The 14,564-nt window shown below is 38.1% G+C and overlaps 1 protein-coding gene across 5 annotated transcripts in view; it reads left to right on the top strand.

Annotated features, from left to right (window-relative positions):
- pfkpa (phosphofructokinase, platelet a) overlaps positions 1-14,564 on the top strand; it is a 132,907-nt gene that overhangs the window by 95,964 nt on the left and 22,379 nt on the right. For 3 of the 5 annotated variants that reach the window (XM_060922516.1, XM_060922520.1, XM_060922518.1), the window contains 2 exons: positions 6,152-6,304; positions 8,172-8,336. In XM_060922516.1, the coding sequence (XP_060778499.1) occupies positions 6,152-6,304; positions 8,172-8,336 (318 nt within the window). The remainder of the gene's footprint in view (positions 1-6,151; positions 6,305-8,171; positions 8,337-14,564) is intronic. The other 2 variants (XM_060922517.1, XM_060922519.1) reach the window with 1 other exon arrangement.

Raw genomic sequence — 14,564 nt, 5'->3', positions numbered from 1 at the left:
CATTCAAGGTCAAAGATCATGGCAGCAACTGAAAGCCCATATGGGACGACTTGTATGTTGATAAGGGTAAATATCTGGCTGTCATGAACCATTTTTAAAGTTATAGCCCTTTGAAAACGCATGACTTTTCAGTTTGACCTTTCAAGGTCAAAGATCATGGTGCCAAATAAAAGCCCATATGGCAGTTCCTATAAGTTGATAATGGTAAATATCTGTCTGCCGTCAACCGTTTTCAAGTTACAGCCCTCTGAAAATCCGTGACCTTGAGTTTGACATTTCATGGTGACTCAGGATCAAAGTGCCAAATGAAAGGCCATATGGGAGTTCCGATATGTTCATAATAGTAAACATCCGTCTCTCGGCAACCATTTTTGAGTTATAATGGAAAATGTTATTTTGACCGAAAGGTTGACCTTTCTGGTGACCTTGACCCGCTTTACCCCCAAAATTTAATCAGGTAATCTATGAATCATTGCCCATCTACCCTGAAAATTAAGTCAATCAGTGCAACCGTCTAGACGCTAAATTGTTAACAGACAGATACACAAACAAACCACACTGATTGCAATACTTCACCCCACTTACTCCATCACGGGTAAGGTAATAACGAAAATACTACGAAGAAAATGAGCATCAAAAATCGCTAAACACGTCCAGTCTTTTACAACCCCGATTCCAAAAAAGTTGGGACAAAAGTACAAATTGTAAATAAAAACGGAATGCAATAATTTACAAATCTCAAAAACTGAAATTGTATTCACAATAGAACATAGACAACATATCAAATGTCGAAAGTGAGACATTTTGAAATTTCATGCCAAATATTGGCTCATTTGAAATTTCATGACAGCAACACATCTCAAAAAAGTTGGGACAGGGGCAATAAGAGGCTGGAAAAGTTAAAGGTACAAAAAAGGAACAGCTGGAGGACCAAATTGCAACTCATTAGGTCAATTGGCAATAGGTCATTAACATGACTGGGTATAAAAAGAGCATCTTGGAGTGGCAGCGGCTCTCAGAAGTAAAGATGGGAAGAGGATCACCAATCCCCCTAATTCTGCGCCGACAAATAGTGGAGCAATATCAGAAAGGAGTTCGACAGTGTAAAATTGCAAAGAGTTTGAACATATCATCATCTACAGTGCATCATATCATCAAAAGATTCAGAGAATCTGGAAGAATCTCTGTGCGTAAGGGTCAAGGCCGGAAAACCATACTGGGTGCCCGTGATCTTCGGGCCCTTAGGCGGCACTGCATCACATACAGGCATGCTTCTGTATTGGAAATCACAAAATGGGCTCAGGAATATTTCCAGAGAACATTATCTGTGAACACAATTCACCGTGCCATCCGCCGTTGCCAGCTACAACTCTATAGTTCAAAGAAGAAGCCGTATCTAAACATGATCCAGAAGCGCAGACGTCTTCTCTGGGCCAAGGCTCATTTAAAATGGACTGTGGCAAAGTGGAAAACTGTTCTGTGGTCAGACAAATCAAAATTTGAAGTTCTTTATGGAAATCAGGGACGCCGTGTCATTCGGACTAAAGAGGAGAAGGACGACCCAAGTTATCAGCGCTCGGTTCAGAAGCCTGCATCTCTGATGGTATGGGGTTGCATTAGTGCGTGTGGCATGGGCAGCTTACACATCTGGAAAGACACCATCAATGCTGAAAGGTATATCCAGGTTCTAGAGCAACATATGCTCCCATCCAGACGACGTCTCTTTCAGGGAAGACCTTGCATTTTCCAACATGACAATGCCAAACCACATACTGCATCAATTACAGCATCATGGCTGCGTAGAAGAAGGGTCCGGGTACTGAACTGGCCAGCCTGCAGTCCAGATCTTTCACCCATAGAAAACATTTGGCGCATCATAAAACGGAAGATACAACAAAAAAAGACCTAAGACAGTTGAGCAACTAGAATCCTACATTAGACAAGAATGGGTTAACATTCCTATCCCTAAACTTGAGCAACTTGTCTCCTCAGTCCCCAGACGTTTACAGACTGTTGTAAAGAGAAAAGGGGATGTCTCACAGTGGGAAACATGGCCTTGTCCCAACTTTTTTGAGATGTGTTGTTGTCATGAAATTTAAAATCACCTAATTTTTCTCTTTAAATGATACATTTTCTCAGTTTAAACATTTGATATGTCATCTATGTTCTATTCTGAATAAAATATGGAATTTTGAAACTTCCACATTGTTGCATTCCATTTTTATTTACAATTTGTACTTTTGTCCCAACTTTTTTGGAATCGGGGTTGTAAATAATATTGGCTGGCATCAAGTGGTATATCAGATACAAGTCAAAGATGAGTTCGATATCATGCTAACTGAATGGAATATATCCGATATACCACAGAAAAAGCCAGTCAATATTATTATTATTATTATTATTATTACAGTATTATTATTATACATACGCATTCCTGTCGGCTGTTCAACGTGTCTTTTTCTCTTTCAAAATTCTCTCAAAATCTTCCATAATTAATGAAGCAGACCTGGCGGCCATGTTTGTTTACAAATTGTCCCAGTTGCTCGCTAGCACGGAAGTTTTATGTCTCCGACATGTGACATCATGTTGTCTTGACAACCATGCAATATCGTAAACCATATTCAACGCTCATTCTCCACTGGGTAGAGTGACAATGTACGTAGGATAAGCGATATGCTAACAATATTGCATGCTATCAAACCAAATGAATGGAACCTGATGGAAGGGAATAGAACACGTTTTTATTCCATCGAAAAAGTGTCCTGTATGTAAAATAATTAAGTATAAAGGTTCGGCATGTAATGATTCACCCTAATCACGATTTGATTTTGTTCACAATTCAATTTTCCAATGATGTATGAAAATTTTATCCAAAAATTGCAACATTTATTTTCCTATTCTTTATCAACTTAAATATTCGTGTTGTAAAATCCCCTTTGTTTTCTTAATAACGAACAAATATTTACCCATGTTTGTGAAGGTTGGCGTAAAATAGAACACACGTATTTTAAAAAAAAAAAAAGGTTAATAACAAATTGGCCTTTTCATAAACTTTTATGAACGTTTTGTAATACCTCATTTTTTTCCCTCTTTTCTTTATCTTTCAGCGGTCTGTGAAAAGAGAGCTCGGATTTCTTGTTAAATATTTGTACAGTCAATCCCGCAACAGCTCTCTCACATTTTAGATCTGTTTTGTGCGTGTTCACGGCATTAGAGCTGTAATGTTCCTGCCTACGGTGAAATTGCGTGTGTTCCCGCTATTCTACGTTATTGCACTCTCTGCTGTGTAAACGATACAATTACAGCTAGGAAAAACTAAAAGATTCCACAAACCTGATAATAATCGCAGTTTCATCAATTTGAATCGCCATAAATTGGTATCGTGATTTATTGCCACAATATATCGTTACATGCCTAATAAAGATATTAAATATGTTTAAAGTTGGCGTTTTCCTTTACATTCCATTAAAGGAACAGTCCACCGTACTTCCATAATGAAATATGCTCTTATCTGAATTGAGACGAGCTGCTCCGTACCTCTCCGAGCTTTGCGCGACCTCCCAGTCAGTCAGACGCAGTCAGACGTGCTGTCACTCCTGTTAGCAATGTAGCTAGGCTCAGTATGGCCAATGGTATTTTTTGGGGCTGTAGTTAGATGCGACCAAACTCTTCCGCGTTTTTCCTGTTTACATAGGTTTATATGACCAGTGATATGAAACAAGTTCAGTTACACAAATTGAAACGTAGCGATTTTCTATGCTATGGAAAGTCCGCACTATAATGACAGGCGTACTAACACCTTCTGCGCGCTTCGATATCTGAGCTCCGTATCAATGCGCTGCCGAAGCGCGCAGAAGGTGTTAGTACGCCTGTCGTTATAGTGCGGACTTTCCATAGCATAGAAAATCGCTACGTTTCAATTTGTGTAACTGAACTTGTTTCATGTCACTGGTCATATAAACCTATGTAAACAGGAAAAACGCGGAAGAGTTTGGTCGCATCTAACTACAGCCCCCAAAAAATACCGTTGGCCATGCTGAGCCTAGCCACATTGCTAACAGGAGTGACAGCGCGTCTGACTGACTGGGAGGTCGCGCAAAGCTCGGAGAGGTACGGAGCAGCTCGTCTCAATTCAGATAAGAGCATATTTCATTATGGAAGTACGGTGGACTGTTCCTTTAAATACCTAATGTTTTGTTTTATATTTCTACCGCGCAAAGGCAAACTGCAGTATCTGCATATTGTGTCCGTGGCAAAAGACGGTCCAGTAGAGTCACCTGGTCACTACTGGACTCGTGGGTTTTTTTATTTTTATTTTTTTCATGGCAGATTTGCTTTTGGTAATGGTAGATAAGGATCTGAACTAGAACCAGTAGGTTGTGAGTTTAATTCCAGCACCTGGATCATATCCTCTCAGTCACTGAATTGAATTAAAGCATTAGCCAAATAAATGAATGTAAAATGCTAAATTCTCAAAATAAAACACAGTTCTTGGTTATAGACTCGGACTTTAATGGTCTATCGAAGTGTAATTCTAGCGTAGGCTCGTTAAAATTATGAATAAATGTCTATTCATTCGTTGAAATTGGATATGATTTGGCTGATGGATGGAAAGCTAATATACACAATGTGGTGTTTTTTTTTTTTAAATTGTATATATTTTTTATTATTTATTTAAAATGCGATCACGTATCCTCCATCGTCGTCATCCATCCACAATTTACAAAAATCGCTACTCCCCCTACAGGATTGATCGGATTTCGATCAAACTCGTATACAATGTTCCCCAGGTGGGTGTGTATAAAAGTTGTCAAGATGGTGGTGCCACCTGTCATATTTACGATTTTATGGGCGTCTTGGCCGGTATTAAAACGTGACCTTGTATTATCATGAAGTGCGGATCTCTGTTCTGATCTCCGAACACGCAGGATTAGTAGATGGTGTGATTTTAAATGATGGGCATTAATAGCAGGATTCTATTCATCTTTCATAAACGCATGCTAAATTTCACACTCCATGCTGATTTATTGAACCATAACAGCCTGCTGATCGTTAGCGTGAGCCGGCACTAATCGTAAAGCCATTAGCCGTGACTGAGCTTTAAACCATAAGTGCAGCAGTAACAGAGATTTAGGTGCTGTTGGAGACTGCAGGCTGGTAAACTCAAATGCGAACTGGTCGCTCACAGGTAAGTGGTGCTGGTGGTGGTGAGGCATGAAGGCACGCTGCTGGGTTCATGCATGCCGTCTTGTACCTTGACTGTAAACGCACCACGTTGAGTCTCATTCGAGAGCCGATTTCACCCCCCAAGTATGAATTGCAGCACAGACCTTCAGAGAGGAATTCAACCTGGTCCCTCGTTTACCTCAATCCACAGAGCACTTACTCCTAATTCACCTTTAATGTACTTAGGATCAGGACGGGGCCGAGCGAACACCTCAGTAATGTAAACGGTGTCGATTAACCTCATCACACCGCAGGAAGCCTGCCAAATTCCTGATTGAGTTTTAATTTTCAGCTCTTAATTTGTAATCAAGCCCTGACACACAGCAAGTATTTGCATAAATAATTGAGCTGAGTCATGGCTGCGATTTAAAAAGACATTTAGGTTTTTTTTTTTTTTTTGTTTGGTTTTTTTTTTTAGATTAGGGGAAAAAAAATGTTTTGACATGATTGCAGTGTCAAAGAACACAATTTCCAGTTGAGCAGAATTAAATATAGATTGGCAAAAGGGGATCGATAGATCAACACAAACACTGTTTTGTGCTCTCCAGTCCTCCTGCTGCTGTTGTCATGGCAACAAGTGCTTGGTGGTTTGTGTGTTTTCCCACACCGATCCATCTTTTGACATCACGCGATTCCACCTCACAGTGTGCACTCGTGTGTGTGTGTGTGTGTGTGTGTGTGTGTGTGTGTGCGCGCGCGCGCACCAAACCATGTGCATGCATGATGTTTTTGCCCCCCTCCCTCTCTCTCTCTCCTGGCCAATGGGAAGCCGGTGTTGCTATCACACAGTCAGCGTGTGATCGACAGGGTCCACTCCTGCACCAGAATGCGCCTCAGCTGGTCTGACGTGTGCCCTGCAATCTGCTCTCTGTGTGTGTGTGTGTGTGTGTGTGTGTGTGTGTGTGCACGCATGGGGTCATCTCAGGCGCTTGAGTGTCTGCTGCAGCTCTATGAGGCTCGCAACCACTTTGAGGAGTTTTGCATCCCGCTGTGTATGCTGCCTGCTACCATTAGTAACAATGTGCCTGGCACTGACCTTAGTATCGGGGCAGACACTGCCCTTAATGCCATCGTGGAGGTAAGAGAGAAAACACTGCCTCATTCTTACTAGAAAATCATTTATACATGAAAAGGTTTCACCCTTGTATACACCAGCTCTGCCACTGGGAGGGAGTTTAACTCCAGATAATAGTGCTGCAAATAAACTTGGAGTTATTTTACTAAATATTGAAAATCATCAGTTATTTAAATTAATTAGTCAGTTTGGAAATTTTTATCTCACCTTCATTTTAATTTTTTAAAAATACCTGACCTTTTATTATATAGTAAATTGTAGACTGTAAAATATATGAACAAAGACCAAAAAAAAAAAAATCTAAAAACAAATGTGTGATGTTCAAAGGCAAAAAAATTCTAAACAAAATTCTAGAAACAAATATATGATGCTCAAAGATTAATAAAAATAAAAAACAAATATATGAATGATCAAAGATGAATTCAAATCAAAAAAGCAAAATTCTAAAAAAAAAAATATGTATGGCGATTGAAGACAAAAATAAAAAAAACCTCAAAACAAATGTATGATCAAAGACAAATTCTAAACAAAATTCGAGAAACAAATGTGTGATTCTCAGATTAAAAAAGTCTAAACAAGTATGAATGTTGATCAAAGATAAATTCTAAGCAAAATTCTAAAAACAAATATTTGATGATTTAAAAAAATCTAATAAATGTATGATGATCAAAGACAAAAAGTCAAAACAAATATGATTCTCAAAGATTAAATAAAAATTAATGATCAAAGAAATTAAAAGTAAAAAAGCAAAATTCTAAAAACAAATGTATGGTGATCAAAGACAACATTTTTAGAAAATCTAAAATGTATGATCAGACAAATTGTAAACAAAATTCTAGTGACAAATGTACGATTAAAAGTCTAAACAAATATATGAATGTTGATCAAAGATAAATTCTAAGCAAAATTATAAAAACAAATATGTATGGTGATCAAAGACAAATATTTTTAAAAATCTAAAAACAAATGTATGATGATCAAAGACCAAAATTCTAAACCAAATTCTAGAAACACATGATGCTGAAAGATTGGGGGAAAAAAAATCCACTAAAAGCAAATATATGAATGATCAAAGAGAAATTCAAAGCAAAATTCTAAAAACAAATATGTATGGTGATCGAAGACAAAAATAAAATAAAATCTCAAAACAAATGTCCGATTATCAAAGATTAAAAAAAAAAAATTCTAAACAAATATGAATGTTGATCAAAAAGACAATTTTTTAAAAAATCAAAAAACAAATGTATAGTGATAAAAATTCTTTAAAAAAAAAACCTTAAATATATATTATGATGATCAACGACCAAAATTCTAGAAACAAATGTCCGATTATCAAAGATTAAAAAAAAAAAAATCTAATAACAAATGTATGAGATCAAAGACAAAAAAAAAATCTAAAAAGGAGGAAAAAAAACCTATGATGATCAGAGGTGGCATGAATGATGGCATGAGAATCAACAACTAATGTAAAGTAAATCTCAAGAAAAGAATATATTTATTGTTCCCTCCATGATTATGGGGAAGTCATGTTGTCTCACACTGAAACAATGAGGGGAATTTAAAAAAAAAAAATATATATAAATTTTTTTTAAATTAAAGGTTGGATTTTTCTCATTCCTTCAGTGTGAGATGAAGCTAGGGGTGCCAATAATTGTGGAGGGCACTATATGCACACAGTGCTGAGGTGAAATCTATTTACAATTACAGTGAACAAAAATGAAATCTTTTTAAAGGATGTTCTTATTAAAGGAAGATATTTCCATCAGTGTTCTTCAGTAGTGAGTACTGCATTTCCATTAGAGTTCTGAGAACAGGGAGTGTTACTGCAATGTGTTCAGTATGTCTGACTGGTGTGTGTGTGTGCGCTCAGACATGTGACCGTATCAAGCAGTCAGCCAGCGGGACGAAGCGGCGTGTGTTCATCATTGAAACGATGGGAGGGTACTGTGGTTACCTGGCCAGCGTGGGCGGTCTGGCAGCGGGTGCTGACGCCGCTTACATTTATGAAGAGCCCTTCGACATCCGAGACCTACAGGTACACATCATACACGCCCAGCGCCCGAAACAACCCTGTGTTTTATTTCATCCGGATAATGCACTGGAGCCATAGCAGCAGGAATGAACACGAGTCTGGTGTTAGTCATCAGTTAACATGGTGTGATGGGGAAGAAATAAAACACTAGGAAAATAATCAGTGATATGATGCAGCCAAGGATGAAGCAGAGTTACTGTTACCACCTCAAAGAGTTTTATTCCTCTTGTATTACAGAACTTTACGCTTTTGTAATTATTTATTAAAAAAAAATAGATACCTTAGAACCCAGTGTGTGTCTGGGTGTGAAAGAAGACTCCATCATACAAACAGAGCATGTTTTTATTAAAAAAAAAAAAAGGGGGTTGATATTATTTTCCTTTGAATTTATAATACTCGTGGATAAATCTTACCTCAAACACGACAAGGAAAGACTTAAAATGGTTTTCTTTACGTCAGACTCACTTAACTCAAATCCTGTTAGAAATATCATTGTGTGTGTTTGAACACCGCAACGATGTTGTATTTACAATTCGAGAACTGTGTGTGTTGGGGTTTTTTTTTTGTTTTTTTTTTTTTGTTTTTTTTATAATAAGACAAGCGCCAACTTTTCAAATTGGGACCATATCGATTATAAAAAGTCATGCTGGCTGCTGGAATGAATGTGAAGCCTCCAGCAGAAAGTAATTTAAGTGGTAACTTTGCATGTTAACAGTCCAGTACAGCTGTAGTTTCGATTTCTTTCTGTAAGGCAAAATTAAAAAAAAAAAAAAAAAACTAGAGTATTTCTCCACACCGGCTAAAACCACTTGAACTCGCACCACTTCGTAATCTTCATCTATGTACTCGGGTACACACTTCTGAGGAGAACTTGAAGGCAGGAAGTCCAACTGGTTGATGACAACATACAAAAAGAGAAATATTTAGGTGTTCAGTGGCATCACACATGGTGTACTGTTACTGCTAATGTTGACTCATTTAGTATTTGAATGCATTTATAATTAACCCTTGTGTGGTGTTCGTATTTTCGTTACTCAGCCAGTGTTGGTGGGTCTGGTGGACCCGCTGCATTTTGGTGCTTTAAATTCAACACAATCAAACAATTTTACATTAAATACTTAAGATGTTTACTTCACCCCAATTACAAGCAACATAAACATCAGATATGGTTAATATTTGCCCTTTACCTTTTGTTAGATTACATTTATTAAAAAAAAAAAAAATGCTACCCCTGGTGAAAAAAATAAATGTACTTTAAAGTATATTCATATTTTCAATAGTATATTGAAAGTGTACTTACACAAATTGTACTTTTTGTAAATATATAAAAAGTATACTAACATCATGCTTTCACGCTAACACTTTTTTAACACACTTTAAAATTATACTATTATATTATACTAAAATATACTTTAAGTGAAAGTTGTGTAATTTAGCGCACAAAAGTACACAAAATACACTTCAAGTTGCACTTTTCTACAATTTAAATACAATTAAAATATATTTAGTACAAAATTAGTTGTTCCAAAATAGCATGCCTCAAGTTAACTAATCATATGCTGTGTTCACACTTGTACTGGTACGAAAGTGGTATAACTGTATCGATACAAAGTATACCGGTACAGTTTAGTGCATCTGTCCACACTAGCAAGAAATGTTTGCGGTTTTCTTTCACGGTAGTTGAAATGCGCGTGCGCGAAATGTTTCCGTGGTTACCGAGTAACTTCCTTCCGAGAATATATGGCATCCGTTATTCCGTGATCTCGAGAAAACAAAACAATTATTTCATGATCTCAGCTGGATCACTGTATCTCCGTCGGTAGAGACGAAGCCGGGCCAGTCTTCTGCGGAGGTGCCGCGGACTAATTTTGAAATGATCCCTTATTAAAAGACTTAATGCAATCTCTCCCTGTGTCAACCCCTGATCAAAATATTGCCTTATTAGGTGATCGATTATTCCAGACATTCTAATGACCAAAGTTGCGTCTATACAGAATGAGAAATAGCCCCAAAGTCAGCATATCACAAGTCTCTTGGCGCACCTGAATGAACCATTTCTCAGCTGTTTACTCGAGATCATGAAATAATTTTGTTTTTTCTCGAGATCTCGAAAAAAACGGTTTTGTTTTCTCGAGATCTCGAATTAGTTGTGTTGTTTTGTCGAGATCCTGAATTAATTATGTCGTTATCTCGGGATAACAAGGTGAATTGAAAAAAAAAAAAAAGGATTATATGAAGGGCCTCTCTCAGCTTCCGTACGGATGAAACAACGTGTGTGTGCTTTTTGTTGTCAGTGTACAGTCTGTATTTCTGGTGGTCATTTATTCAGTCGAATCGTATAAAACGTGCGAGGCAGTTGAGAAAGAAACAAACGAATCTCCGTACTTCACTATTTTATTCAGCGAAGACATTGATTGAGTTGTGTGACTTTGCGCATGCGCATTATATTTGTATCGATACAGAACCGCTTCATCTGTCCACACTACAGTGAAGCACTACAGTACTGATACTGTACCGGTACGAAACCCATACATTTGTGGGTTTCATACCGATACAGTTATACCGCTACAGTACCGCTATAGTTGCTAGTGTGGACAGGTGTTGCGGTACGAAAGTAGTTTCGTATCGGTACAAAATCCCTAGTGTGGACAGGGTAATAAACACACTTGAAGTATATTGATGATTAGTGTGGCTTCAAGTACACAAAAGTATGCTAAGTTTTAGTACACTCAGCACATTTATTTTTCACCAGGGACTCGTTTTTTGTTTGTTTTTTAATAAAATGTAATTTTACAAAAATAATCAATTAGTCAAGATATGAGTGGAAAATAGATGTTTATCTTCAAATTTACAAATGAAGCAAGGTTTTTCATAACTGATTTTTATTTCTTTGAATTTCGTTAGAAATTTAATCCATTCAGTTCAGTTTACACAACACAAACTGAACACGTACAGTAACCATGTCAGTCTGTACAACACATCATCCCCATGCTCGTCTTCGTTTTGGGACCAGCTGATGCTCCGTCTCATCCTCTTCTTCAAAGTCACTGTCAGACTCTGAATTTTCAGAAATATGATCCTCACGTTCTGAAACGTCTTCCTCTACATCATCAAAAGCTCCTCTCTCTTCCAAAATCATTTGCAAGGTGCATGTCCCATAACCCGGAACAGGACGGAACAGTACCGTCACGCATTTTCTTTTATTTTTTTCGTGATCTGGTTTCCATCAAATCGTGCGCTCTGATTGGATCGCGAGCGGTCCGAAATCCTACGATCCGAACCCCGGTTACAGACCTTTGGCGACTCGCTCGTTCACAACAACAACAAACATAGTAGCAATTTTTTGTCAACATTTATTTTCACATTTCTCAGTATAATAGCATTAATTTTACAGCATGGATAGCAATAACGACGGTGTTCACAGCGAAAGCGAGTTTTACTACCCTGAGGAAGACGAAACAAAAGAAAACATTTCAGGAGAAAGCCGAAAACGAGCTTGTAGCAGGTTTGTTCTAAATATGGTTTCCCTTTTGGCGCTCTCATTTTCTGTTCGAATTTGGTAAAGAAAAAAATACATATATTATTTACCAGCTTAAGGTCTGTCCGTATCGTCAAATACCGTGACCGAGGTCTTGAAAATACTGACTGAGCTCTATGGGCCTCGGTCAGTATTTTCAAGACCTTGGTCACGGTATTTCATGATGCGGGCCTCCCAGTTGGTAAATAATAAACAAATAAATAATTGCCTTCCGGGTTTGTATATGCTGTTCCGTCCCATATATAACAAGCGCTCTCTCATGACCCTACTACAGTGCCTTGAAAAAATATTCATACCCCTTGAACTTTTTCACGTTTTTCCACCTTACAACCACGAACTTAAAAGTTTTTTATTGAGATTTTATGTGATAGACCAACAGAGTAGCACATAATTGTGAAGTGAAACGAAAATGATAAATGGTCTTCAAAATTTTAAACAAATAAAAATCTGAAAAATGTGGTGTGCATTAGTATTCAGCCCCCTGTACTCTGATACCTCTAAATACAATCCAGTGCAATCAATTGCCTTCAGAAGTCATCTAATTAGTTAATAGAGTCCTACTGTGTGTAATTTACTCTCAGCATAAATACACTTGTTCTGTGAAGGCCTCAGTGGTTTGTTAGAGAACACTGAAGAACAAACAGCATCATGAAGACCAAAGAACTCACCAGACAGGTCAGGGATAAAGTTCTGGAGAAGTTTAAAGCAGGGTTAGGCTATTAAAAGAAATCCCAAGCTCTGAACATCTCCAGAAGCACTGTTCAATCCATCATTCAAAAATGGAAAAAGTATGGCACAACTGCAAACCTACCAAGACATGGCCGTCCACCTAAACTGACAGAGCGAGCAAGGAGAGCACTGGTCAGAGAAGCAGCCAAGAGGCCCATGGTCACTCTGGAGGAGCTGCAGAAATCCACAGCTCAGGTGGGAGAATCTGTGCACAGGACAACTATAAGTCGTACACTCCACAAATCTGGCCTTTTTGGAAGAGTGGCAAGAAGAAAGCCATTGTTGAAAGACAGGCATAAGAAGCCATGTAGGGGACACAGCAAACATGTGGAAGAAGGTGCTTTGGTCAGATGAGACCAAAGTTGAACTTTTTGGCCGAAATGCAAAGCGCTATGTGTGGCGGAAAACTAACGCTGCTCAACACCCTGCACACACCATCCCCACTGTGAAACATGATGGTGGCAGCATCATGCTATGGGGATGCTTTTCTTCAGCAGGGACAGGGAAGCTGGTCAGAGTTGATGGGAAGATGGATGGAGCTAAATACAGGGCAATCCTGGAAGAAAACCTGTTGGAGGCTGCAAAAGACTTGAGACTGGGAAGGAGATTCACCTTCCAGCAAGACAATGACCCTAAACATACAGCCAGAGCTACAATGGAATGGTTTAGATCAAAGAATATTCATGTGTTAGAATGGCCCAGTCAAAGTCCAGACCTATTGAGCATCTGTGGCAAGACTTGAAAATTGCTGTTCACAGACGCTCTCCATCCAATCTGGCTGAGCTTGAGCTATTTTGCAAAGAAGAATGAGCAACAATTTCAGTGTCTAGATGTGCAAAGCTGGTAGAGACATACCACAAAAGACTTGCAGCTGTAATTGCAGCAAAAGGTGCCTCTACAAAGTATTGACGCAGGGGGGCTGAATACTAATGCACACCACATTTTTTCAGATTTTCATTTGTTTAAATTTTTGAAGACCATTTATCATTTTCGTTTCACTTCACAATTATGTGCTACTCTGTGTTGGTCTATCACATAAAATCTCAATAAGAAACTTTTAAGTTCGTGGTTGTAAGGTGGAAAAATGTGAAAAAGTTCAAGGGGTATGAATACTTTTTCAAGGCACTGTAACATCATACTCGACAGTACATGGGTCAGTGCCATGTAAAATACTGACAGTTTGCTATGGCAAATACAGCACAGGAATTAGTATCAAGTTGGGACTGAACATCTACAAATTTCAAAACTAGTGACATTCATGACACTGGTCTTGCAAACCGAGCCACACTTCTTAAACACGTTAACCTGAGATAGTTGCCTCCTCCACTGTCTAACATATCAACATCTCCATCATGACAGTTAAAAGTGGAGACAACTATCCAGTGAGAACCCGTCCCAACAGGATGGCGCTCGTTCTGCCACACGGGATTTCTTTGTGACGTCACGCCGACGTATATTCTGTAATTGGCATTCCGGGCTTTTAGATCAATTTCGATTGAAAATAACGTGAATATAACGTTAATACAATGTGACGGGATATAATAATACTGGATAATCAAAGAATACATGACAGTGATGCGTGTGAGTACAAGATGTTAACACACTCAGGTCGCCGACCCCCCACAGGGGACTTTTAGGACTGTTAGTAAACACGCATCTAAAGCTCTGTGAGTTTTTGTGCTAGAAACATTGAAGTAACACCATATATGAATGAGTGATTCCACGCTTATGGGTACTGAAATGGGGACATGAACTTATTTTTAAAAATTCACCTAAAACCATTTCTTTTTTTACCATCAGGTCACAAAACATGTAATCTTTAATGAATGATATGTTAAAAGATCACTTTAATTTTCTGAGATGTAATAAAAACATAAGTTATCTTTTAACATATCATTCATTAAAGATTACATGTTTTGTGACCTGATGGTAAAAAAAAAAGAAATGGTTTTAGGTGACTTTTA

The sequence above is a fragment of the Neoarius graeffei genome, chromosome 5, assembly GCF_027579695.1.
Source record: "Neoarius graeffei isolate fNeoGra1 chromosome 5, fNeoGra1.pri, whole genome shotgun sequence".
Lineage (NCBI taxonomy): Eukaryota > Metazoa > Chordata > Actinopteri > Siluriformes > Ariidae > Neoarius > Neoarius graeffei.
Note: the sequence above shows the minus strand (reverse complement) of the source record. Positions and strands in the feature narration are given on the sequence as shown.